This window comes from Stegastes partitus, unplaced genomic scaffold (genome assembly GCF_000690725.1).
Source record: "Stegastes partitus isolate 25-593 unplaced genomic scaffold, Stegastes_partitus-1.0.2 Scaffold266, whole genome shotgun sequence".
NCBI classification, from domain to species: Eukaryota; Metazoa; Chordata; class Actinopteri; family Pomacentridae; genus Stegastes; species Stegastes partitus.
The window spans coordinates 455857-482666 of NW_007577997.1; the positions used below are offsets into that span (position 1 = coordinate 455857).

Sequence of the window (26810 nt, forward strand, 5' to 3'; positions counted from 1 at the left end):
CCATTATTCTCTGGTTTTAATCCACAGGTGGCCAAGAACTCTGGCAGGCATCACCTCTCATCAGTACTGCCTCCAGCTGCGTTACCCCTCCATGTCTGTCGAGGGGGGTATGGAGCAGAAAAAAGCCTCTCGATACTGTGACCGTTCTGGAAAATGGCAGGACGGCGACTACTCGAACTGTCACTACACCAATGGCATCACCCGTGTTCTGCACACCTTCATCCTGGTCAGTACAGATGTCAGTGTCACAGTGTATGACTCCTTCTCAGTAAATACCATGTAAGATTTTATACCTTATGTCTTCACCACATCTCTGCTCTTGCATTTCAGAGACCCATCAATGCATCCAATGCTGTCACAGTGGCTCATCAAGTGCGCACATACACCCTGGAGGCCGCAGGTTTCACCGACTCAGTAGATGTGATGTATGTGGCGCAAATCATGGAGAAGTTTATGGAATATGTCAAACAGCTGCGAGAGGTGAGGAAGATTTAACTGCCATTTTAGCTCTCTGAACCCCAAAACAGTTTCTGGATGTTTTCTTGCTACTGTCACATTTTTAGTTACTCTGACTTAATTTGCACCTCTATGACAACAGTGCAACCATGGTGAGAATTAGAAAAAACTCAAAAATGTCTTCTGTGCAGCATAACAAAGTTGTAATGAACAAGAAAAAAAAAATCTTTTGAATTATTATTATTTTTTTTTTTACAAAAATGGAAAAAAACCCTGAAATCTCAAATGCTCACAAGTGTTACCGACACTGAAGAAAATTAACATACATACACTGCAAATTACCAAATCACAGATATGTTACTACTTTTGCCTGTACTTTTTCTTAAAAAAAAAAAAAAAATGTCTCCATTGTTGTTGTTCTATTTAACAGAATCTAGTTAGAGGAAATTTTTCTTTTTTTAAAAAAATTTCATTATGTTTGGCATTTGAAAAAAAACCCCAAAAAAACATGGAGGATAAAGTGATTTCTGTGACTTATCACAATTTTAAGCTTAAATTTGGTTAATTTTCTGATGCATACATCACACCTGAGTCCAGTTCCAGGGCCATCTGAAAATTGAAAGTCTGACCATTTTTCAATCTTAGATAAATGGTGTAATGTTCTTAACTGCTTAAATTTTTAAACGTGTGTTTGTTCCAGTTGTCGGAGGTGATGGTCGAGATGGGCAGTAACTTGATGCAGGTGGATGACCAGATCCTGGCTCTCGCCCAGAGAGAGAAGAGAGCCTGCAGCTCCATCGTCTACTCTCTAGAGACGCTGGCCTGGCCTCAGCTACACAGCCACGCTCAAGACTTCTCCATGGTGGGGACTGTTAACCTAAGTTTTCAGTTGTAAAAATGTGACAGGTTTTCGTCACGTTGTCACTCTGATTTTGTCAGCAAAACCACAGAGTGTCTATAAATTATAAGAGCAGAATGCAAATCCTATCAGTTTGTTTGGACTTTGAAGCTTTGTCTGTATGACTGATCCATTTATATTTGACATGTGCAGGTGTCGAAGAACATTGTGATGGAGGCACATCTAATTCGACCTGCCCACTTCACTGGTATAACCTGCACTGCATATCAGCGACGCGAGGTGCTAACAGGCAACCCGAACATGGAAATGCCAGAGTCCATCCACGAACAACAGCTTCATTTCCGCTGCAGCACTGGCTCCCATAATACCTCCCTCAACAATTTTCCCCTAAAGGTGAGACATAGGTGCACGCTATTACATCCCCTTGTTCCCTCCATTTCTACATGCTCTGCTATGAGTAACTTATTGTGTCTATAATGATAGTTATTAAGGCTTGTTGGTAGATTTTAACATGATTTTAATGTTACTTATATTGTTTTTTTCTCCAGAACTCTGTAGCCTTGGCCTCAGTGACTCTTCCAGCTACTCTTTTTCCTCCTGATGCTTCTGCGGACTGTAAACTGCAGTTTGTGGCCTTCAGAACTGGCAGCTTTTTTCCTTTGTCTGGGAATTCCAGCAACTCTGTTGAGCATTCCCGCAGACGTAGTGTCAACACTCCAGTCATATTTGTAGGCCTAGGTAAGGAAACAACTCAGGCCATTTTAGTGGAATTCATCTTTATTTTGCACATTTAAAGAAAATGTCCTAACATACAGTTAAATGTAGCATTTGTCGGCCCTTTTTTAAAACTGTGTTTCATGTAGAAATACTGATGTATGTAAAGTATTTTCAGTCCTGTCACACTGTAGTGTTTTTCCTCTATTCCTGTCTATTAGATCAATAGTCTTGGTTAAATGTTGGGGTGAAACCAACCCTAGACAACCACATTCTCTAATAAAAGTAGCAGTGGTTGCATTTTTATAGATCTGCTTCAGGCACTGTGCAATGTGAAGTTAAAAGTTCACATCATAAAAAATAGATTGAATTTACTCTGTTTGAGTCGTTGCACAAGACGAACCACTGTCATTTTCTATCAGTTTACTTCTTTCACATTCATACAAAGAGTCTCTGGCAGATGTCGATGCTCATTTTTGAAGCTGGAGAAACTAGTGAAGCAATATAAAAAACATCTTTGGTATATTCTTTTGCACTTATGCCCCAGCTTCTGCTTCATATAATGTGTATCTGACTGTAACATCGTATGTATTTACACAATGGGATTTCATGTCATGTCTATCCATGGTAAATTATTTATAATGCTTCATCTTACTTAATCAATTTTTAGAAAGTATGATAAAAATACAGGGTAGAAAGAATACATCAGGTATCACAAACTGACCTTTAGAAAAAACCAAAAACTTCCAACTGAATGCACATCAGTTGTTTCATATCGATAATTTCATCCCTCTCTGTGACAGACGGCTGCAGTATGTGGAACCACTCAGAACCAATCTGGGTGTCGCTGCGCCACTTGTCCCCTGGTACTGACGCTGTGGCAGCCCAGTGGAGCCTTAAGGGCCTGGAGAGGCAGGGAGGCTGGAGCCAGGAGGGCTGTCAGCTGGTCCATAGCGACAGCAGCACCTCCACGATGCGCTGCTCTCTGCTTAGCAACTATGCTGTTCTGCAGGTAAGACAGCCTTGAATATCTGATCTTTCATCCAGCATCACCAAGGCTGAATGAGACTTTCATTTGGCTTGTGTGTAATTTCTTTCTTTTTTTTCCCTAGGAGGTGCCTGACTTCCCCAACCCTGCACCCATCTCTGTGAGGGTGCTCCACCCTGTGGTCTATGCCTGCACTGCACTGCTCCTCCTCTGCCTCTTCACCATCATCATCACACACATACTACACCACAGGTACTGCACTGTAAATCCAACACATTTTTCACTTGTGTTGTGAATTTTTTTTATCCTCTCATTAAATGACTCTGCTCCCACAGTTCAATTCACATATCAAGGAAAAGTTGGCACACGCTGCTCAACACCTGCTTCCACATCGCCATGACAACAGCCATCTATGCAGGAGGCATAAGCTTGACCAGCTATCCAGTGGTGTGTCAAGCGGTAAGTTTTGAATTTGCACAGTCTTGCCATTTAATTTCTTCTATTATTTCAGTGGCATGTAAAGCTGGATGTCTGACTGTGTGATTTATGACAGGTGGGCATTGCCCTGCATTACTCCTCGCTGTCCACCCTGCTGTGGATTGGAGTCAGCGCCAGGGTCATTTACAAGGAGGCCGTGTGGAGAATGCCGCGGCAGCCGGAGGGAGAGTCTCCTGCTCCACCTACTCAGAGACCCATGCTCAGGTCAGTGAACAAGCTGCCACTCACCTTCACCCACCACTTGCACCATGAGATTACTGTTTGCTGTCAGTACGGTTTATGCTTTAGACAGATGCGGGAGTTCCTCTGCAGGGCCACCCAGACTGCGCACCGTCAAAGCTGCTCTTTGTGCTGGATGACTAGAATCCCTTTTTTTTTTTTAAGAAACCTTGAGGGGACATAGCAGAGTATCGCTGTAAGGCAAAAAAGAAAAGAAAAAAGAATGAAAGCAACATAACAGAGGCAGTGGGAGTTGTCATAAATCTGAGCGGGGTGATTCAAGGGGTGCACTGTCTTTTTCATGATTCCCTTCTATTTTTCCTCCGGCTTGTCTGCCCCTGTGATCTTGAAGCTGACCTCACTGGCGCTCCAGCCGCCCCTTTGTTGCCCACTCAGCCACATGGGATCAGGCTGCAATAAATCACAGACTTCTGGGGTCTGTACTGACCCTTGTGACTCTCTGCTTGCTAAGAAAGTGAAGGATCACAAAGTTCTGTTCAAATGATAGACATCCAGAGAGACATTAAATCATGAAAAGGAAAGTGACACCATCATGCACACTTTAAAAACATGGTGGCAGCCAAAGGTCACACGGTGGCAAAGACAAGAACTGCTCTCTATGTCTGAAACTGCTGCTGCTGCTGGAGGCTCGTGTCTGATATGTGTTTGTCTTTTATTCAAGGTTTTATCTGATAGCTGATGGAGTTCCTCTTATCATTTGTGGGATCACTGCAGCTGTCAATGTCAACAACTACGGAGACAACAGCCCTTAGTAAGTGCTTCTCTTTTTATCCTTGAGCCAATTGGCCCTTCACTTTGTGTTGTTTTGCTTGGTGCTGAAGTGAATATTTCTGTGAGATGTGTTGAACACACAAAGATGTCCTTGTTTTGCGCTGACTCTTCTGCCATCTTTTCCGCCTCTTGCAGCTGCTGGCTGGTTTGGCGCTCCAGTCTGGGGTCCTTCTTTGTCCCTGCCGGCCTCGTGGTGTTGGTGACCTGGATCTATTTCCTGTGCACTGTGTTTCGCCTGAGGCACCGCGTGGCCAAAGAATGCACAGGAACCACCCTGTCCTCTCCGGTGACCGAGACCCATCCTGCACTGGCAGGAAGCACCAGCCTGCTCTCCACAGACTCAGCAGTGGGACCAATAAACCCTGTCGTGCCTCCCGAGGACCAGTACTCACTAAAGACACAGTTTTCTGTGCTGGTGGCCACCCACTTCTTGTTTGTGGTTCTGTGGTGTTGTGGAGCCATGGCAATGTGGCTAACGGGCCACACTAGCTTGTTGTTCAGCAGCCTGTATGGGATGGTTGCCACAGTTTTGGGGGTGTTTCTGGTGGTGCACCACTGCTTCCGACGGCTGGATGTGCAGGCCTCATGGCTGGCTTGTTGCCCAGGCTATCGTCGCTCCCGTCCTATGTCTACTTATACGCACACCTGCACCACTGGGAGTGGAGTGCAGACTTCAGAGCAAGGATCACAGCTGTTCATCAACTGCCATCCGCCCGGTGACTCTCACAACTCCTCTTCAGCCAGGTCATCTTCCACACCAAGTGGGATCAGCAGCGTAGGCCCTGGGCCTTGCAAACTCACCAACCTGCTGCAGGTGGCACAAGACAATTCAAACAACACTTCACGTGTCCCTACAGGCAACAACACAAGTACCAGTACTGACAACATCACCAAGCAAACAAATAATATTCTTCCCACTATTAACTCTGCAGCCCCAGTGCATCCCCAGAGGAGGAAAGTGAGCAGCAGAACTAAACAAGGGAGTAGTCAGTATTATCATCGGGGTGAGGGCAGAGGTCACTATCGCCTCAAAGCTCTAAGAACTGCTGGAGGCGGGGGCAGCCTCGGAGCTTTAGGGCCCACAGGTTTAGAGCACTTCAGTTCGTCGCATGCTGTTTACAAACAGGCTACAAGTGAGAACGGCAGCATCCACCACAGCCTCTCGGAGAACCAGGCCAGCACGCTGACAAACGGGAAGCGGGTGGGAGAGTCGGTAGCCACCAGCCCCTCGGAGGGAAGCGATGGGGGCAGCAGTGGGAGCCGGAAACCCTTCCCCCTGCTGCCCTCTATGGCCAGCAGAGCGGCCATGCACGGTGCTCAGAGACGATGCGCCAGCAGAGACAATTTGAAACTAGCAGCGTGTGCAGAGCGAGACACTAAGCGCTGCTCCTACCCTTTGAACAGTGTCACCACCACTGTGCCGGGGGCCGCTGCCCCAAATGGCACCCTGAAAAACTCAGTGCTGGAGCTGGAGCAGGACATGAGCGGCACGGACCAATCCCATAGCTCTGTTGGAATGAAGAGTGGTTTATGGAAAAGCGAAACCACAGTGTAAACTTTACTTACATGTGAACATCTATGCATGACCTTAATGATCTCTTAAATGACAGGGTTATGTTTTCAAGGTCGCTTAATAATTATATAATTTAAGATATGATATCACAAAGGCACCCAGGACCCTAAACTGGTACTTTTGCCTCTGTAGCATTGTAAGAGTTTGCTGTGAAAATGGTGAAAGAATAATAAGGCAGGTTTTTTTTTTTTGTATTGTCATTTTCCAACATAAGATACGCATTTATTTTATTCACTTTACAAAAAATGTACAAGATATCTCTGAAATTGGCATGTGATGTTGATTTTGGATGTCTAATGAAAGCTTTATTGTGTTAGTTGTGATTTTTCTATGCATATCAACTATATCATGAAATGGAATACAAGATGATCCGTTTCCAAAGTACAGCTATATGCATTTAATCTGTGGACAACATTTCATCCTTGTGTTTGCTTCAAGTAATTGTTTGTGTGTGCTCGTATATGCACTTATGTCCGCTGTGTGTTTGTGCGTATGTGTGTGTGTGAGTGTGAAAGTGTGCGTGTGTGTACGCGAACACACAGCAGGAGAGGATTTGCATGAGTGCGACTGTACAGAATCTCAGAGTGAATTAAAAACGCTATGCGAGACTTTTGAATACAGAAAATGTTTCCTTTTTATTTCTTTGTGCTCCCATCAGCACTGACAGGGCTTCTCTTCTGTGGTAAATTCTAAAGAAATATAACCCAAGGGAAAAATATAATTGCCTTTCTCATACCCACTCTCAATTATCACTTCTAACAGAAGATTTTCTGACCTAATGCCTGAATGACTGCCCCCTCCTGGATGGCAAAGAAACTTTTCACTCATTGTCAGGGTTTAAAAAAGCATTACCCTTAACCATCTCACAGGTTTTACACTGACACATTCATGGTTTTTTTTTTTAACACTAAAGTCTAACTTGTTAATGTAGGTGTTATTATTCACACTTTTCAAAAGCGTGTCCAAAAGCACTTTTCACATCTAAGGTGCTTCTCCAAAATTCAAACAGGATATTGTCTTGACAGTTGAGTCGACTGACAAAGACTGAAGCCGTACTTCTGTTTTTTAAATCAGCTTGATACACCTGCAATTCAGGAAATTACAATGACAGGAAATAATATTTCTACAATGCAGTTTGTTCTCATGGCTTTTTCCATTGTTCTTTGGGCCATATGCTGTTTGTTGATACTCTTCTGTATTTTGATATGATCAGTCTGCGATGCATACTATGGTATCTTCTCTGTGCAATACAAGCTTTTTAATCAGCCGCAAGCAGGACTTAAACTGAACCCCTAATGGAAAACAACCATAAGCATAAAGATCATGATTCAGTATGACTCCCTGTAGAATTATTTCCAGGGTAGAGTGTATGCAAGACACAGTATGTTCTTACTGAAAAATTATAGAACACTCAATCGTAAACACTACTGTCTCATTTCTATTGTTTTTTTTGTAATGGTTTACCAAATACCTGTTATGTAGCTGAGGTGTGGAGCCACTGTCTGCTACTTTTTCACTGACTCACTTTCAGAAATGATTTAGAACCGAATGTTAAATTTTGCTAAATGCTCCAAACTTTTCCACTTACTGAATCATTCAGGTTGTGGAATGTACTCTGCTTTGAGAATGTTTGCAAAATCCATGAATATGTGATGATTAGGTAAATTTAATTCAATATATGATGTCCTATTAAGTATTATTGACTATTAAATGTATTTTCAGTTAAACTTTTTTGATTAAGACCTGGTGGACAGTTCACATTTTCAATACTAAGATGCCAGTGTGGAACTGGAAAAACAAACAAACAAACAAACAAAAAAGGTTTCATTCGGTTTTTTTTGTTTCTTTGTTTTTTGTCCTGTGTGCCAAAACATTCCACTTAAGGATATGACAAAATAAAAAATATCTTACTTGCAAAATTATTATTTAAAAAAATAAAATAAAATAAATTATTTTTTAGCAAGGACAGTCTGAAAGATAAAGATACATCTGCTTTTCTTTAGAAATATCTTATTTAACAAACTTTAGACAGTGTCTTATAAATTCAGACATAACATAAATAAGAACAAAAAAGTTGTGTAGACACGTTATATCCTGTAAGCGCCAAATTAGCATAACTGCTCTCAGTTCAGTGGAAAGTGTTGTCCCGTTCAGGTCTGTGACTTTTCCGGGAGTAAACTGATTCCTGATCAGTGGCTGTTAACACTAATTAACGGTCCGTGCTTGCTCAGCGCCCTCCTCCTCCACGGTCCAATCACTGACGGAGTTTTAAAAACTGACAGAAGCATCAGCCAATCAGACAGCTCTAAATGGAGTATGGGTGGGAACTCCTAACATCAGGGAAGTAGACTGTTAAACTCAGCGGAGGCAAAGCACAGGAATTATGTTTATGAAAGCCTCTTAAAGGAGCTGGTCGAGCTGCTGTGATGTCCTGGGTGGGTTTCCAGGACTAGTATTGTGTTATTGTGTTATGTTAACTCAACTTGAACGCCATTAGAGACATAGGTACAGCGTTTCCTAGAGGAGGGAGAAGTATTACGACACCAAACCGAGCTTCCTGAACAGAAGACAAGCTAGGTAACCAAAACCAAGAACCGCAGAGGACGCCGAAGGTGAAAAACAGAGTTCAGGAAAAGGTTAACCGCCGGCCCGACGTGGTAAGATATTTATAGCAGACAATTCGGATTAACTTTTGGTTAAGCTTACGGGACTTTGGCAATGTCTCTGGCCGACCAGAGCCAGCAGTGGTTCCCTACGAGTGTCCAGGTAACGGTGCATCAGGCTCGGAACCTACGTGTCAAGGGCAAGAATGGCACCAACGACTCCTACGCCATCATCCAGGTGGCCAAAGACAAGTTTTCTACCTCCGTGGCTGAGAAAAGCGTCGACCCAGTGTGGAAGGAGGAAGCTTCGTTTGACCTGCCGCTCTTCCACCCGGGAAACGCCGACCGCTGCACGCTGTATATCACTGTAATGCACCGGGCTCAAGTGGGGCTCGACAAGTTCCTGGGCCAAGCCGTGGTAAACCTGCTGGATCTCCATGACGACAAGTCTCGTAAAAAGACAGAGTAAGTGACCACTGTTGTATTCACCCAGTCAGTGTGTTCCCAGGTCATTCATAACAACATACAGCCTGCTTGTTGTGCTGTTTGTTTTTGTTGTTGTTGTAGGTGTCCAACCATAGTTTGGAGTTATCTGTTTTAACTAAGTGTGACACAAACATGTCTACTAGTTTAAGCACAGCTGGATTTCTTCTTTTTAAAGTTCAGCTTCTGCATTCACTACACTTAATTTGCTGTGCACCATCACATTAGAAATACTGCACACATACAGAATGATCAATCCATCAGACAAGCTTTTATTCCAATGCTTAATGTTATATAAATGAACATCGTAAGGCTTTAAATCCTTGGTTAATTGTAGTATCCCAAGAAACAGGCAGGTAAACAAATACCAAGTTGGTTTGACTAATTGCTTCCCTCATGCTGCTAGATTTATTTCCCTGCATTATTTTGAATTAGCATTGCTTCTTCTCTTACTTTTAAGATTTACCATTTCACTAAATGGTTAGCCTACTTACAAATAAAGAAATAAATTGTAGTGATTATCTTCCTTGACTTTTTACTGCAGATTTAGGAACTATTTAAGCTTTTCTAAGAAAGTATAAACAAAGCTTTTGTAGTTTACAAACATGTACCTGATTACCTACTTTATTCCAGTAGTGATTTGGGTTTTTCCACAAGTATGAGTCATTTTTACTCCCACCATGTGACGTCACCAGCAGCGGTTAAAATGTTTCTGATCAGCACAAACTATTTCACAAGATTTAGTATTTCATAAGTTGGAGTCACATTTTGCTAAGAAGATGAAATCTCCTGAAATGTTCCTAGTAAGAAATCATTCAGTATTAAATGGTGTAAAAGTTGCGCACAGATCACGTATCAAACACAGTTCACAGATTTCCTATGTTTAAACTGTGAAACCTAGCAGTGAATTAAACATTAGTCGTTGAGTTTACTCTATGTTCCTTTCGCTGTTGAGAATTTTATGAGAAAATTAGACACAAATGAATAGTTCAGCCTTGTCACGGCACCTTTTGTGTAGACAGAAATATGATGCAGTTAAAACAGGTCATGTTGACATGTTGACAGACTTGTTCCCCCTCCTCCTTTTATTAGTGTCTGTTCATAGAACATTAAGTTACTGCCTTGTCTGTCTTCGTTGTCTGAGACTTTTACTTCATAAAGTTGCTGTAAAGCCAACTGTGTCACTGCCAGCTTGCTGACAGGCGCCTCTTTAGAAATCATCTTCTCACTGTGCTGCTGGTAATCCTGCACATTTCTCAACGCTATTAGCTAACGCACCGTACGTCTACGCACACCCGGACACGTTACATGAATCGGATGACATCTGTAGTTTGACGTAGCATGGGTGTAACGTGGGTGTAACAGTATTCAAAATAAAACATTGCATTAGCGCTGAAGTGGGATATACACACCCTCTTATGTAAGGGAAATGTTAAAAATAAAGGTGGTTTAATATACTGTCGTGTTTATTCCACACTGGTAAACCCTGCTCACCGTGGCCTCTAATTTTGGAGTGACCTTTGGTAAAAACTAAGAAAGCTAGAGGTTGTGCTTGATATGGTGCCAGAATGACCTCATTCACTTGGTTATTGTACCTTCATAGCTGATATGTTATCTTGTGTTTGCTCAGTAAGTTTTTACATCTCCGTGGCAAAGTTCATTCCTTTCTGTTTCCTCTTCTTGTGAGAGCTCCTTCGTTCTCTGTGCTTGTTTTGCTCCCTCTGTCTCCTTTAAGATCCACTATGTACACTGGGTATTGGATGTTGCTGGCTCTGCGGTGAAGTGTGTGGTGTTAGATTACTATCCTGCCTCCCTGCGGTGCTGATATGGGGTGTGACATTGAAGACTTTGTTTTCCAGCTGAAAGGGAACCCTACAGTTGCCTCTCATACAAAGGAGTGAATTTGAAGTGAACTGGGGTTTAGGGTGTCTCATTTTAGTTTTTCAAAGAGGAAAAGAAGTCATTTACTCACAAATAATGAAACATTATACTTAATAACTACGTAGTAATCAGATAATTGTCATCTACTACTCCTTGCAGCTCTATTTTAATGCATTTCATACACGAAGAAAAACTTTAGCGGCTCAATGAATCCAACTCTTTGGAAAATATAAGTCTTTACTAGCAATTGATTAGGTTTTATGTAATGAATATTGCCATTATTGATTATACTGCAGGTGATTTTTCTGATCAATAGTTTGAGCTGTAAACACTTAGAAAAATTAAAAATCACACATTCTCACAGTCACAGTATTTTAAAACACAAACTGTATGTTTCTTGAAGCTACAATATGAGGAAAATTAAGTTTCTGTCCTTCTGGTTTAAAAGAGGGGCTGCAAGGTGGCTCGGTTTTTAGCACTGTTGCCTCGCAGCAAGAAGGTCACCTCGTGAGGATCTTTCTGCGTGGAGTTTGCATGTTCTCCCCGTGCACTCTCTCCGCACTCTCTGGCTTCCTCCCACAATTCAAAAACATGTTGAGGTTAATTGGTGATTCTAAATTGTCCGTAGGTGTGAATGTGAGTGTGCTTGGTTGTCTGTCTCTAAGTGTAGCCCTGAGATAGACTGGCAACCTGTCCAGGGTGTCCCATGCCTTCACCCTAAGTCAGCTGAGATAGACTCCAGCCCCCCACGACCCTAGTGAGGATTAAGCGGTGTATAGATCATGGATGGATGGATGGTTCAATGGCTATAGAGCTCACATACACCACAAAAAACGGAAGAGCTTTTGCCCACTACATACAGAAAATACATGATATATTATTGAACAAATTGCACAGATATTCCTAGCCATTTCACCTGAAAGTTCAATTTAAATAGGACATTATAGCTATAAGAATTTAAAGTGTCATTCTCTTGCTACATTCATAGTGTTTTTTGGTAAACTCGAAAAAACTTTTGACATTTTTCTCACTCATCTCTCCTTCCTTAGCCATTGTGCTGACTAACCTCACAGTTGTCACTTATTGAAACCAAGTAATATGAAGGTAGCTGATGGTTTACTAGAGCTGTGTCTAGTTGGTCAAAGGGTGTGAATGCATGTCACATGTAAATAACATTGTTTTTGTTATTTGTTGCATTATATCAGTCCCTGTGCATGTCCTATCATATATTTTATACCATGACTGAAAATATGATTTATTGATCAGCACTACGTTCTACTGTCCAAAACCCAAAGTTTATAAAAGAAAGCAGAAAATTTAGCTTAAGTGTTTTAAAAAAAATACATAATTATTAAATTTCTATCCAATGTACTGTAATGCTTTTTTCCTTTACAAACCCAAAACCACCATAATGTTGCTGTACTTTGCCGTCTCATGGTTCAGGTCATAGTGCCAGTCTCCAGGGGTCATAAGGAGGAGATCTGGTCAGGCTGCATTATCAGACCCGGACACTGAGAATTTGATCACAGCAGCAAAATGCATTTTCTTGTAGCCAGACGTCATCATATTGGACCAAGTCCAACTGATGCAGAGCCAAAGAGTCCATTTGCCCAGACACCTGAAACCACAACATCTATTTTGTAAACAAAGCGCACAGTGGTAGTAAAACATTTCCCATCCTGAAATATGACATTTATTCACTCGACATGACAACAAGTCAGTTCTTACTAAACTTTACACATGTTGCCTTAAGATCATTTAAAATAAATATTAGGATTTGATGATCCTTAAAACCCTTACAACACAATGTGGTGCATGATGTCAGAGAGTGCATAGCAATGACACTTTGGTGCAACCCATCTAGCGTCATCTATTTACACCTTGTTAATATATTGGCTCAACTCATTCTGGCATCTGCTCACTGGATAAACACAGGCTCTTTTGTTAATCATTAAACATAAAAGAGAAGCGCCCTTGACAGTTAGCACGGGAACCTGTCCAGCAGGACCAGTGAGCACATGCATCAGGGGCACGGCTCTGTATTTCTGTGCAAACAATACAGAAGTCAAACTCCCAGACGGCATGTTAATAACCATAGAAATGCATTTTGTCTGTCCCTCATTAAAGTGCACACCCTGCTTTCAGACAAGAATAGCAAACCAGTTCTTGATTGACTTGAGAGAAAGTGTTATCCGTCTGTCCTTGGTTTTGCCCTGTGGTTTGTTTTGGTTAGCGATTGTTTGACTTGGTTTAGGGTGGGAGATGAGGAATGTTTGAATTAGGCTCAGTGTAACTTTTGTTACATCATGTGCTGTACAGCACCTCCCTGCGTGTCTGAGGAATGTTGGTTCACTCCCATGCTTGTTTCCTGACTGTTATCCCCACAAGAGTCTATCTGGATGTCTGCTACATGGCAGGAAAATGAATGCTGCAACAGTAAACTCCATGTGAACTGCAGATAACTGTCTGGATAGTACCACACCATGTTACATACAGCGATGGATATCCTTAGTATACTTCAGTTTATCTCTTATAAGGACAGACAGAACTTTAACAAGCTTCACATATTGTTGTACGAAATGATCAAAGAGGCATTCAGAGTGCTATTTGCTTTAAGTGAAATAGTTGGAGGGCTCTGCTGTGGAACAAAAATGTTAAAAAGGGGAAAGGCTTGCCGTAATAGGCACTTCTGCTACCGTATTAGTACATCTAATAATAGCAAGGCTTGAATTAGGAAGCAGAAAACACCCGTACGTAATGGCACTAATTGCTTGTTTTGGCTTGCTTTTAGATGGGGCTCTCCAGAACACTCTTACCTTTCCCTTGCAGACAATAAGTGCTGATCCTGTACAACAGAGAGGACATGAGGGGGAGGCCTGAACAAAGCTGTAATTGTCAGGCTTTATCTACGGTTGGCATGGTAGTCCCAACAGGAACTGAAACAAGCTGTATACTAGTTAATGATACTTATCAGTCTCAGGTCTAACAAGACAGAGCAAACTATTGCCAACAGATGAGAAACATTTGAAGACGATGTCAATAGGAACCTGGTCATTTTTGCTCAGAATCATCTTACTTTATGTAGATTGTTTTTATATTCATCTTGCATGCAATCTCACTGAAACCACCTGAAGTGATCCGATCTTCAATTTTGTTGGACCAACCCAAAGTCAAGTTTGTGTGTGAAAGAGTAAAGTTGTGACCAAAACAGTTTTCTGACCAACAGTGCAGGATCCAAAGATATTTAAAATACAGTGACATACTGTAGATCATTTGAGAAGATAAAATCAAAGGCAGTTTGGTGTTTTTGCTAAATAAAAATGACTTAAAGAGTGATGCAGTTCTCAAAATTAATTTTCTGTTTATTTTCTTATTGTTTAATCCATCATTTGTCTCACGTTTACTCCAGTGTTAATGAGAAATTGGGCAAGTAGACTGAAAAGAAGAAGTAATTAATTTTTTATATTTATAAACTGATTTTTTAAATTTATTTAATTTATTAGTTTGTGAATAATTAACCTGTTAATTTATATTATGTCGAACAAATAGTCGAAATTGCCCAACATATGCTCTGACATAATAGCAAATCAGAAAAAATAAATTGAAGAGACTTATTACATTTCTGCTTGATTATTTAATGATGTACTTTATCAGTGTTTGATTAGAATTGTGATTGATTTACTTTCTGTACTACCAATTAATCAGTATATCTAAAATGTCCTCTTACATAGCAATCTGTCTCATAATATTTTTGTGTCTCAGAAATTGCCACTTTAGTTTAATTATTTCATGAGTTTTCTGCACAACTGAACTTGTGTCATACTATTTTTGGAGACATAATACCTTTTATAGTAAGGCAGTGACTGTAACAAAACTGCATTTGCTGGGGATGAGTAAAAGTCTCAGTTCAGTTAAGTAGGCCTTGAAGCATGACTGGGAGGCTAAATTACCTGATAAAATGGGACTTTTTTTGCATTGCAATAAGCTGTGCTCAATATCAGAGTTTTGATTTAAAAGTTAACTTTCAAGAAAGTTCCCATAATGTTTCAAAAATTCCATTTTTAACACCTGCTTCATTCTTTTTTTCATTTTCAGATGGTTCAAGCTGGTGGACAAGGCTGGAAAACAAGACAAGCCGCGAGGGGAGGTGCTACTTGATATCCAGTTTATGAGAAACAACATGTCAGCCAGCATGTTTGACCTTTCTATGCAGGATAAACCGCGCTCCCGCATCTCAAAGCTGAAGGACAAAGTCCGTGGGAAGAAAAAAGATGGCTTCTCTGACTCTGCTTCAGCTATCGTTCCCCATGTTAGCCAGGTCCTCACAGACAGCGATGGAGAGCCCGATGCACAGTCGCTAAATCATTCTCCAGGAGCAAAAAAGAAATCCAAGCTCAAAACTCTCTTTGCCCCCAAATCTAACTTGCAGCGCAACATCTCTCAGTCCATGTCTACACTGGGGACACTCCCTGAGAAGAATTCATCTCTCAGCGGCAGCCGCTCTTCTGGCCTCAATGTAGACTCTCCTGAAGGTAATTCAGCCTCTCCCTACTCGTCACTGTTTGTTGACTGTATGTTGAAAGTTCTGGTTTCCTTCTGCTGCACAGTGCAAGTTAAATGACGGTGTTTTGCATGTTAACATTGACATCATGCCTCCCTGTGTCTCCTCCCACAGTTAAGAAGAAATTCAAATTTCTGGGACATAAGCGAACAGGCAGCTCTGATAGCAAAGTGTCGCTGGGTCCTTTCTCCCTGCTGGGCCGCTCCAAGCACAGCAACAGTGACCTGAACAACCTGTGCATCAACGGCAGCCATGTGTACACGGAGGAGGCAGAGCCCAAGAGTGGATCTACACTCAGTCTGAACAGCTCAGGCCAAGGCTCTGTGGAGGATGTCCGCAAACACACTTCTGATCTCCCAGCAGATCCCTTTAAAAGTGTACCTGTCCCCTCCTACAAGCATGAGTCCCCAGATAAAGCTTTACTAGAGCAACAGCGCCATCAAGAGGAGGAGGAAAGAAGGCAGGCAGAAGAGCGGAGCTTAGCAGAAGCAAGGAGGCGAGAGGAAGAGGAGAAGTACCGGGCAGAAGCCAAGAGACTGCAGGAGGAAGAGGAGCGCAGACACCAAGAGGAACAGGAGAGGAAGAAACGCTTCCTCGAGGATGAAGCAAGGAGGAGGAAACAGAAAGAGGAGGAAGAGAGAAGAAAGAAAGAAGAAGAGGAGCGCCGCACGCTGGAAGCTGCAGAAAATCAGAAGCTGGAGGAGGAGCGCCACAGAGCAGAAGAGCAAAAACGCCAGGAGGAGGCCTCTATGAGTGACAGACTGTCGACTCTGTTTGGAATGATCAGAAAAAAGGAGGAGAAAAAAGAGGAGGTACAGCAGCAAACTAAAGAGGATCTGCCCACCCCGGCCCCTCGCAGTGACCCGAGAGATCCGGATCAACCAGCCTCCCACCGCTCTGCCAACCCGTTTGAGGACGTTCCTATCAGCTCAGACCCTCCACCCAGCAGTAATGAAAGTCTAACTGATAATCAGAAAACCAGCCGCAACCCACAACCCCCCTCTGCCATGGTCTTCCTCAACCGCACTGCTAAAGTGTCTGCAGTCAAACCCAGGTAGGCCTTCTTTTCATTTTGGTTGCATTGTGCTTGTCAACAAGTCGCTCTGCACTAATGTTATATAATCATGCTGCTGTTGTGTCAGTGTTATGATGCTTGGGAGGCTTTTGTTTACTTGTAAACACACTTGCTTGACTAGAATTTGAATATTCTCTTCAATTTTCCTGCATGTGAAGTTGCACACTCTAACCTTTTTGGTAGTGTCTGCATTTTATTTGACTAAAAAAAAAGACCCAACATTAACTGCAAAGCAAAAAAGATTTTTATTTTTTTTTCTCTTCATTACTTCCCATGCACACAAATGAGGTACATATCAGTTAGAAATATTAATTGAGAAAACCAAAACACATGTTGTTGATTATTTAGTTTTGTTCTGCATCATGTCTGCCAACACTGAAACTTGAGAATTCCACATCTTCCTGTCCTGTTCTGTTGTCTGTCTTGAGCTACCAAAACTGTAAATTCCACCTGACGCCTGATGGACCTGTTGGACCAGTTTGTCCAGATGAGAATCTGGGTGTGGCTTGAGTTTGCGAAGATGTTGTGAAACAAGTTGTGGACTGAACAGAGCTCATAAGGAGTGACTGAGCCATAGTGCTGTTTTCTCCGTGGATAGCCAGGTTCATTGGATTTTGTTTTAAGAGATTTTTTGTACTTGTTAGTTGACCGGATTCGTTTTAGTATTCGAATCATAATGGTAAGGAGATTATGCTTGTTTTTGGTGTTGATGTGAACAGTATTTGTTAGGTACAAAGATTTTTGATTGATTGAACAGATGAACAGTCAAAGTTGTTTGTATCATTGAGTTCTGATATTATTTCTTTCATTTTGGTGCTGTGTTGGTGTGGTTAGTAGAATGATGTCATTGTAGTGTACAGTCATTTCTGAGTAAGCGCAAGTCACAGCTAAAAATAAAGACAGCAACTGCAAGGCATGTGAACGTCAGATGTTTTGTCTGAATGTTGGCCATTGATATTGAATAGTGGACCATTTTATGACCGAATTAGCTTTTACACATTTTGTGACAGCCCCTTTTAGTGCATTACTGTGATGTGGATCCCAGATTTATGTGCTGTTCTTAAGATTAAGAAAACTTGCTAAGAGTGACATGTAGACATGGGATATGCTGGTTAAACTGGTGACGGGTTGAACATTGATGAAAGTTACTTCAGGCAATGTTGCGGTCACACTGACCTGTAGGCCTTTGTTTTCACTCCTTAGCAGATTGCCTCAATCTTTGGAGTGTGAACCCGCTGACTGCCAAACTCCCAGTCAGCTGTGTCCTTCCCCAGCCAACTCTGAGTCCACCCTCTCTAGTGTCCCGTCTGAGTCCCCCGATACTTTCTCCAACCTCCACTCATCTCTGGCTCCACCAACCATAAGTCAAAGCCCGTCTGGTTCTCCTCGTGGCAGCACAGAGAATTTGTCATCTGTGGAATCTTCACTCATCATGGCAGATCAGAAGAGAAGAGCCATTCTACCTCCCACGTATCCTGCACTTGGGACCCAAACTGGAGGAAATCATCACGTTCCTGTCAGAGAGATCAAGAACCCTGCATACGTGGAAGTAGATGGATCGCAACAAGGCAAAAAAATGTCTCTACCACTTCCTGATTATGAAAGCCTCTTTCCTCAGAAGAGACACGGAGTGCAAGGGCAGACTCGATGGGATCACATCATTGCAGAGGTCAACCAGAGACATAGGGACACTCCTGAATTACTGGGTCCAGAGATGAGTGTGGACGGCCCAGAGGAGCATAACCTGACTCCTAGGTCGTCTGTATTACAGGAGAGTCCTGCTGTGAGGCATTATCAAGCACATCCTCGGGAGACTAAACCTGCTTCTACAAAAAAAATGGCAGCCCCTGCTCCCCCTAAACCAGTGAGGTCCCCATCCCCTCAGTCAGTAATAGACTCCAGTCAGACCCAAAGCCAGAATGTTGCTCATCAGTCTGTCATGGGGCCGAATCCGTCTGCAGTCCCAGCATCTACAAAAGCCGACACCTTAAGCGTAGGGACGTCCAGAGATGCACCAAGGAAGGTGCTGCGTCCTCCATCTGCTGCTACACCTGCACCCAGACCACCGAGCCAAGTAGACTGGGCTTCAACTCCATCAGATGAACAAAGGAAAGCGCAAGTCACCACGAACAAGGAAGCACCCACAGCTAAACCCCGACAAAGAGGTAGTGGCAAAGAGCAAACAAAGGAAGAAGAATCAGCCCCAAAATTGTCTGGTTCAGGTATGAGCAACATGAACAAACAGGTGAAGGAGAATTTTGCAGACTTTGACCCATTCCCCAGTACAGAGCTTCTGTCCAAAGACCCGTGGGGACAGCTGAAGCCAATCCAGGAAGGAGACAACCTTTTTGTTGGAAATGTACAGAAAGAGCAGAAACCTGAAGATCGGGGCATGACAGCAGATGATCTTAATGACATTTTTAATCAAGACACACCATCAGACCCCTTTGCTAATTTTACTGGCAGTGACTTAAACAAACACAGTGAATACAGGAAAAAGGATGATGATGCAAAGCAAGGCAGCCCTGCATTCCAAAGAAGGAATTCACAGAAAGGAAAGAAGATTCCTCCAACTGCGTCTCACTCAGAGAATAAGACTTTCATGTCTCAACAAGAACCAGCAAATAAAGCAGGAACAAGCTTACCCACAGATAATCAAGGGTTCTCCTCAAGAGATGTCAGTACCGGGTCAGTCGCACTGCAGCCTCAAGCTGAGGCGAAAACACAGAACAGCTTTTATGAAGGAGAGGATCCATTCGGAGCTGAGCCTTTTACTGTGTCCTCAGCTTTGGCTTCCTCACAGCCCCTCCAGGTTATTATGGAGGATCCAGCATCTCAGGCAGGAGGCTTGTCTGGGGGAAAGTCACCTTTGCTAGCATGGGTCTCCCCCTCTGATGTTCAGCCTGTCAGTACTCAGAATAGCAATGGAGGGGGACTAGCCTTACCTCTACGCAGGTGAGATTGAACAGGCAACTTACAAAGTCTTCTCTTGTGGTTTAACTCGATTAATATGTGAAAACGCTGCCTTGCTCGTGGTGCTGTTATAACGGGAGATAAATACGTTGTTGGGTTCTAACTTGGGTGTGACTATGTTTAGGGCTTCTTGCCAACTTTCTTCATACTGGGTTCAGTGGAATTTTACTGAAGATAAAAAAACAAACAAACAAAAAAATAACACATTACTTGCTTTAATCCTTTTCTCCTGCTTCTTCTAACCTTTCTTTATTATTTGCTGTGACGCTGCTGTAAGCTGTTGTCTCTTTGAGGGCTTTATAATAATGTTTGCCCTTTCTTTACAGGCCTCATCCTGTGAAGCCCATGAGCTCAGCTGAGAGCCAGCATCCCATCAACACCCCTGCTGTGAAGGAGATAAAGGTCCATGACATTGCACCAGGAAAGATAAAGGTACTGTCATGTTGACATCAGTGATATTCTAGAACCAAGACACCAACCGATTTGACAAAGTACCAGTTAATTGGATTTTGCTGCAGGAGGAATTGTTGGCAAGATAACTTAAAATGTCTTTTCAACCTGTAACATCAGCAACGTCATGCACATTTACAGGTCGTACCTTTTTATGCCAGCATGGCAGCTCAGGCTGAAGGCATTTGTTTCAGGCTCTCTTTAATGTCTGAAGGAAATTTCGTCAAATTTGCACAAAGTTCACGTGGACTCAGAGATAAACTGATTACATTTTGATATTCAAAGACTGCCGTGAGCTCCCGAAATACTTTTTTTGGCCATAACTCAAGAATTCATCGACTAATTATGACAACATTTCACACAAACATCTAATGGAACAGAAATGATGACATTTTAGAACAAAAAGGTCAGAAATTGAGTTTGGCCCAACATGGAAGTAAACTGTAATTTGGTTAGTTGGTGGAAGCCCACAAGCACAAGGCAGCAATTCTAGTTAGAGTTAATTTCCTAAAGTCTTCCTCAAACTCTTAAGCTCATCGAGGAAAAAAAAAAAAAGCCAGTTGGCAGCTCCCAAGCGGGTGATTGTATGCATCTGAAATCGTGTGGCAGTCTTGTGGCAAAAGAGCTACTAGACTAAGTAAATAAATTCACGCTCCACTTATTTAGCTTTTCAACTCAGCAGATGGAGTTTTGCTCAGTTGTCAGAAACTGAGAAAAACTCCATCTGCTGTGAAGGCAATAATGCGTGGCTTAGAGCTTTGGAATAATAAGTAGCTGGACCTACTGGAATGAAATATTTTGTCAAAATTGTAAATATGCAAATACGGTTATGAATGTAATCCTCTATCTCTAGTGTTCTCCAGTTTATTTTCTCAAGGGGAAACCGTTACTGTTTACATGTCAGTATGCGCTAAAAATGTATCAGCAGGTTTTTCATGAGAATGCATGTGAGTTATTCACTTGTCTTTATTCCCTTCAGGTGGGACAGTCGGCAGGAAGTGGCCCTTACACTCAGCTGACACAGGAAGAGCTGATCACGCTGGTGGTGAAGCAGCAAGCCGACTTGTCCAGGAAGGACGCCAAGATCGTTGAGCTGGAGGAGTACATAGACAACCTGCTGGTGCGCGTTATAGACGAGAAACCCAGTATCCTGCAGTCCCTCAATGCCAAGCCAGTGTGAGGAAATATCACCTGGAAGATAAGAGCCCAACTTAAGGACTCTGCTGTGTTTCTACTGTGTGTTTTTTTTTTTTACTGTTGAAACACAATGTCCATGAAGGTCTTAGAGCATATGCACTTTTTTCAGTTTCAGAGTCAAACTAATTTGAGAATGCTGGAAACTTGTCTCTGAAGTAGTAACATATAGCAATAACAAGCAAGTAAGAAATCTTTATACAAGCAAATGAATGTATTTAATTTGACACTAAGGTACAGCAATTTGCTTTAAAAATGTGTTTAATATATTTAGAATCTTGATTTATGTAGCACACTTGATGAAACCTGGGTTGAGCTTTATTTAATATACTTAAAATGTGGAGAGAAGCGTTTGTTTTTTAAACTATTTTCTGGCCTTTTTACTCTATACACAGGGCTCTGTGTAACTTAATGCTGTGTGATGAATGATCGTACATAAAACCTCATTCAGCCATTTCACATTCATGTCTCCTTCCCTCCATCACGAAAGTCTTATTTTTTAAATTTTCTTCGTGGAGCCTTTTAAAAGCATGTATTATTTTGACCAAGCAATTAAAATCTGTCCTTTTGTGCTCACCACAGTTGAATGTCACCCAATCGTCTAGTCCTTAAGAACATATTGTGCCTATTCTTGCTAGAAGAGGTGGTATTTAGACAAACCAGCAATGACTAAGAGCAAGCCGCTGCTATTTACTGTACATAGTTTTAATAATTCAGCATTGTTTTCCCTTCATGTGGTTGTTATGTAGCCTCTGCACATAGTTTTAAATATTATGCAAGCAACAGTACAGAATCCAGCTCTTCTTAAATGAATAATTTTGATCACTGTGATATTTGTGTTGTATTTATAAAATAAAAACCAAGAGATAATCAGAAACTAATCAGAGGAGAAGTAATCGGCTCAGTTTTCGTGATAACCAGCCTTGTCTTTGTATTTGAACTACACTCATGAATGCCTTTGCAAACTACAGCTGTTTGATGTCTTGGCAGAAACGATAGCAATATTATTCTTCAGAATGTACAGACCTGTGCCTTCAAGCTTTTCTTTTTTTTCCTTTTTGTGACTCTTATGTGTGGAATGAACAGTTGTCGGTTATCTCTCTTTTTCTGGAGAGAGAACTCAAAGAGCGTACGGCCTGGTTTATTGGCTGTGACACAAAATCTATACTACTGTCAATGTAAACGTCTGAAAGCAGTCATGCTGACCAATGTGGGTTTATTTGAAATAAAGACACTAATTTTGTCACCAGGGTGTTTGCATATCTGGTTATTTACAATTAATATGCATTTAGAAAGAAATCTAACAAACATACCAAGAAAAAACATGTCCCTACATAATTAGCATTAGGCGCTGAGGCGTGCTCGACATTTCATTGTCAATACCAGTTGCATCTAGATGTTGTGTGTTCTAGCACCTGTATTTTATAATAAGTTGTTTGCCTAATATATTCATTTTAACCGAGGGCAGCAAAGATGAGAAATGTGTTGCCATAGAAACATACATTGCATGTTTTATTGTACACAAGTGACAATACAGTTCAATGTGTTTTTTTTCCCCCATAATTTGTAAATCCTGCTTTTCTTTTTTCATGGTATTTTAAACAACAGGCTGTCAAATACAAGTGTAAATGAGGCTGTATTGCAAAATGTATCAAAACAAAGGAATTCATACATTTTCAATCCTCACATTGTAAAAAGAAATAAATTAGGTGGCCTACATCTCTCTTAAATGTAAATGCTAATGCAGTACTGTTTGTTTGTGAATAGACTGTTTAGGATTCCATAGTTTTTATTATCGTCAACAAATCCCAGTTCCCTGTTTAAAACAAAAAAATAAAACCAACAACGAACTGAAACATTAAAAGACATCAGACAAGATTTTTCCAATGAAACAACCTCATATAAAAGATAGTTAAACGCTACAGTTTATAAAAGACGACTTAGAGTAATTGCATCTGCACAGACACACATGGCTGCCAACTGCATTGGGACTTAACGGAAACTACACTGACTTTTAGCCTCAACATATGCTTAGATGACTTGCAGATATGTGTATAAAACCTTGTGTCACGTCTTTTCATGGCTCTGAAGGGAGAAAAGTCAAATAAACAGCCACGTGGATTTTAAAGAAGTGAGTTTTTTTGATGAACATTCATTGAAAAAAACAAATCTTTTGGGTGAACGCACTGAACAGAATCACTTCCTGAAATGATCCGTTGACTCATACTGAATAGCTGGATTGGTTGGTGGAGGAATCATTTGAACAAATTATTTTTAATGGACTGATTGTAAAGAACTTCTTTGTACATCGAAGGACACATCAGTTGCTACTGGTAACACACCCAAATCTCTGACCAAATTTTCGGTGGATTTGATGCCATCCACTCCAGACGTCCTTTCCCCCGAACTTTCAAGTGCCTCCTGGGAGATGCCCCAATCACCTCAGCTGGCTTTTTTTTTTCCCGACACAAAGGAGTTCTCTAATGGATTTCCGAACTAATCACCCAATGTCTAAGCCTCAGCCCAGGAGCCCCATACAGGAAACTCATCTCAGTCGTATCTTATCTGGAATCACATTCTATCTGTCACTACCTAGAGCTCCTGGCCTTTGTACAAGGTTGGAATGTATACCGACTGTTAGACCAAGAGATTTGCTTGCTGGCTTCCTTTGTTTGGGGCATCAGTTCACCTCAATCCAGGGCACCAAGATTTGGCGATGGGAAAAAAATACCTCTGGAGCACAAGTCGAAATCAGTAGAGCTCTCAAAAAAGTGTATTGATAAGCAAAAGGGGAAACAATGTGACACTTGACCACTAAATTATTTTGTGAACCGTATGGTAAAATTACGTAAAAGCCAGATCACCATACACCAGGGATGCCCAATCCCTGGTCCTCGAGAGCCCCCTATCCAGCATGTTTTAGATGTTTCCCTCTTCCAACACACCTGATTCAAATGATCAGCTCATCATCAAGCTCTGCAGAAGCCTGATAACGATCCTGATCATGTGAATCAGGTGTGTTGGAAGAGGGAAACATCTAAAACATGCTGGATAGGGGCTCTCTAGGACCAGGGATTGGACACCCCTGCCGTACGCCAACAGGAATCCTACCTGTCTAAATACTGTATCTTATCTGCATTACCTGAATTTTGCCAGGATTTGATGAGTGTGTTTTTACAGCCTGAAACACAGAAGCTTCACAAAACCACACTGGCTGTGGCACAGTTGTTGGCTGAGATGCCGATGCGACGGCGGCACGTGAACATTTTGCGCAGCTCGGCACGGAAGCGGTCGTGCAGCCATGCGTAGAGGAAAGGGTTACAGCAGGATGAGCTCATCGCACACAGGTGGCAGAGCAGCTGAATGAGCAGAAAGTACCGCTTATCAATCAGATCGATGTCAATGTCACGCAGAACGTTGAACACGCTGATGGGCATCCAGCAAATGCCAAACGCTGCCACCACGAGGCTCACCAGACGGAAGGTCTTGCGCTTGCGCATGCGCTGAGCCTCGGCCTGGCTCTGGGTGTGGTGTCCGGGAACGACGCAGTTCCGCAGTTTGACGGAGATGCACAGGTAAGATATGCAGAGCGCCGACAGAGGCAGGACGTAGGTGATGAAGAGGGTGCTGTAGGCGTAAGCCAGCCGCTCCCTCTCTTGGTCCATCCAGAACTCCTCGCAGATGGTGAAGCCTTCATTTTTAAACTCCACATGGTAGGTGTGAGCCACAGCCGGAGCCACCAGACCACAGGACAGCAGCCAGATCCCAGACAGGAGGTAGGTGCAGGCCAAGACTGAGATGCGCTTTTTCAGAGGGTGCACTGTGGCATAATATCTACAAATAAGCAAAGCAATCAGGAAAGATGGATAAAAAATGATGGAGTGAAACCGTGTCGCCCGTAGCAATTAATGTACAAATTACAGTATGTCGCTAAACACACACAGTCTACTATAATCAATGTTAAAGCATCAGTTTATATCATAATCATCACTCTCTTCTTAGCAAAATTAATATCGAAGCCAGTTCAGCTCTGTCACTCTATACAAGGGCAGCAGATAAAGTGGGATTTACGCAACTAAGCAAGAAATGTATTATAGCCTAAAAAAAATCAGCTTTCATCCCTTCTGTGCTTCACCAGGACAGATTTACATTTAAACTCAAAAGATGGATTAGTGCACAATATCGCTTCAGAGCAGCAGAACACTGTGAGCAGTCACTGGAGAAATACTATTAATCACATACACCCTTTGAATCTTCATTTAGAGTCCCAGCGTGCAGCAAGAAAAGCACTTTGACATTTATTCGCCTAGAAACATCTCAAACGTTACGTACACGAATGTCCCACAATACAGTTGAGGACCTGTACTAGGGTCACAGATTGGAGCCAAATGTGGTCTAAATTACCCAAACATATGCTTAGAATGCATAGTTATTTTCATAGCTGGCCTAAGAATCCACTACATCCAGATCCATTCGCAGCTGTAATCATGTGCAATTTTCTTGAAGAGGTGTGACATTCATTGTGAGACATTCTGTGCAGCATGAATTCTATATTTAGGTGTAGTTCATAAATGGGTGACTAAAGCTGTTTGCATAAATGCCGCAAGCTGAAAATTTTCCACTTTGTTACCTTTTGCTTTTCTGGTGATTCACTGTAGGATATGTCAGCAAAAAGTTGGATGCATCTGAATAAAGTTCAACAGAAATCCTGTTTAAGTTGAACTTGAACAGAGTTTGTCGACAGTCATCTGGCTCTCTGCTACTCACCTGTCCACGCCGATGGCAGTGAGAGTGAAGACTGACACGTACACCGTCACGGGCTGGATGAGGTACACCAGGTAGCACATGAAGCGGCCAAAGACCCAGCCGTGAGGGTTGAAGGCGTAAGCCAGCGTGAAGGGGACGCACGTGGCACACATCAGCATGTCGGAGAAGGCCAGGTTTCCGATGAAAAAGTTGGTGACGTTATGCATCTTGCGTGTGCGGCAAATGACGTAGAGCAGCAGATAGTTGCCAAAGACACCCACCAGAGCCACCAGGGTGTAGCAGGGAATGATGAGCAGCTTGAAAGACTGCAGCAGCTCCACGCCCACAAACTGGGAGCTGCGCTTGGAGGAGCTGTTCTGCAGTGCCACCTCGAACACCTGACCGCTGTCATTCCCATTCACGTCAGGCATCACATACGGAGGGGTGAGCTCTGCTGCCCAGCCGCTGCCTGTGTCCTCCATGCCAGCAGGATGGCGTCAATCTGGAGAGGTGAAATCATGATGACTGTATAGCACTGTCTGTGTATTCAACAACATGCACTCTGGAATATCAAAGACTGCCAAGACTCATGTTTGCACACAACAATATGCTGATTGAGTGACTAAAATGGCAATTTATGATTACTGCAGACATGTGCACGCAGTTTGTTACAATTCATTTATGTCAGTACCTTTCATTTTAATCCTACATGACTGCAGATAAGCCAAACAGTTTCACAGGCCAG

General features: G+C 42.3%; 3 protein-coding genes across 5 annotated transcripts in view; 2 read left to right on the plus strand and 1 right to left on the minus strand.

The window, feature by feature from the left end:
* adgra2 (adhesion G protein-coupled receptor A2) overlaps nt 1–6724 on the plus strand; it is a 40106-nt gene extending 33382 nt beyond the window's left edge. Inside the window, exons 9-19 of one of the 2 annotated variants that reach the window (XM_008282307.1) lie at nt 28–238; nt 331–480; nt 1157–1318; nt 1508–1708; nt 1864–2053; nt 2833–3041; nt 3142–3269; nt 3353–3476; nt 3571–3719; nt 4417–4506; nt 4662–6724. In XM_008282307.1, the coding sequence (XP_008280529.1) occupies nt 28–238; nt 331–480; nt 1157–1318; nt 1508–1708; nt 1864–2053; nt 2833–3041; nt 3142–3269; nt 3353–3476; nt 3571–3719; nt 4417–4506; nt 4662–6081 (3034 nt within the window). In that variant the 3' untranslated portion in view covers nt 6082–6724. The remainder of the gene's footprint in view (nt 1–27; nt 239–330; nt 481–1156; nt 1319–1507; nt 1709–1863; nt 2054–2832; nt 3042–3141; nt 3270–3352; nt 3477–3570; nt 3720–4416; nt 4507–4661) is intronic. The other variant, XM_008282308.1, reaches the window with a different exon arrangement.
* Nucleotides 6725–8533: 1809 nt separating this feature from the next.
* Nucleotides 8534–22568, plus strand: rab11fip1a (RAB11 family interacting protein 1 (class I) a). Of its 2 annotated transcripts, XM_008282310.1 has the most exons (6): nt 8534–9167; nt 15162–15598; nt 15742–16681; nt 17909–19657; nt 20002–20107; nt 21105–22568. In XM_008282310.1, exons 1-6 carry the CDS (start codon nt 8818–8820, stop codon nt 21303–21305), a joined length of 3783 nt encoding a protein of 1260 aa, XP_008280532.1. In that variant the 5' UTR covers nt 8534–8817; the 3' UTR covers nt 21306–22568. The 2 variants fall into 2 exon arrangements, with proteins under 2 accessions (XP_008280532.1, XP_008280531.1); XM_008282309.1 differs by lacking the exon at nt 17909–19657 and having other exon boundaries at nt 8541–9167.
* A 1948-nt stretch (nt 22569–24516) lies between these two features.
* On the minus strand, nt 24517–26547 carry prlhr2a (prolactin releasing hormone receptor 2a). Its single transcript, XM_008282311.1, has 2 exons — nt 26087–26547; nt 24517–25153 (listed from the first exon to the last, which is right to left on the minus strand). Exons 1-2 carry the CDS (start codon nt 26545–26547, stop codon nt 24517–24519), a joined length of 1098 nt encoding a protein of 365 aa, XP_008280533.1.
* Nucleotides 26548–26810: the final 263 nt, after the last annotated feature.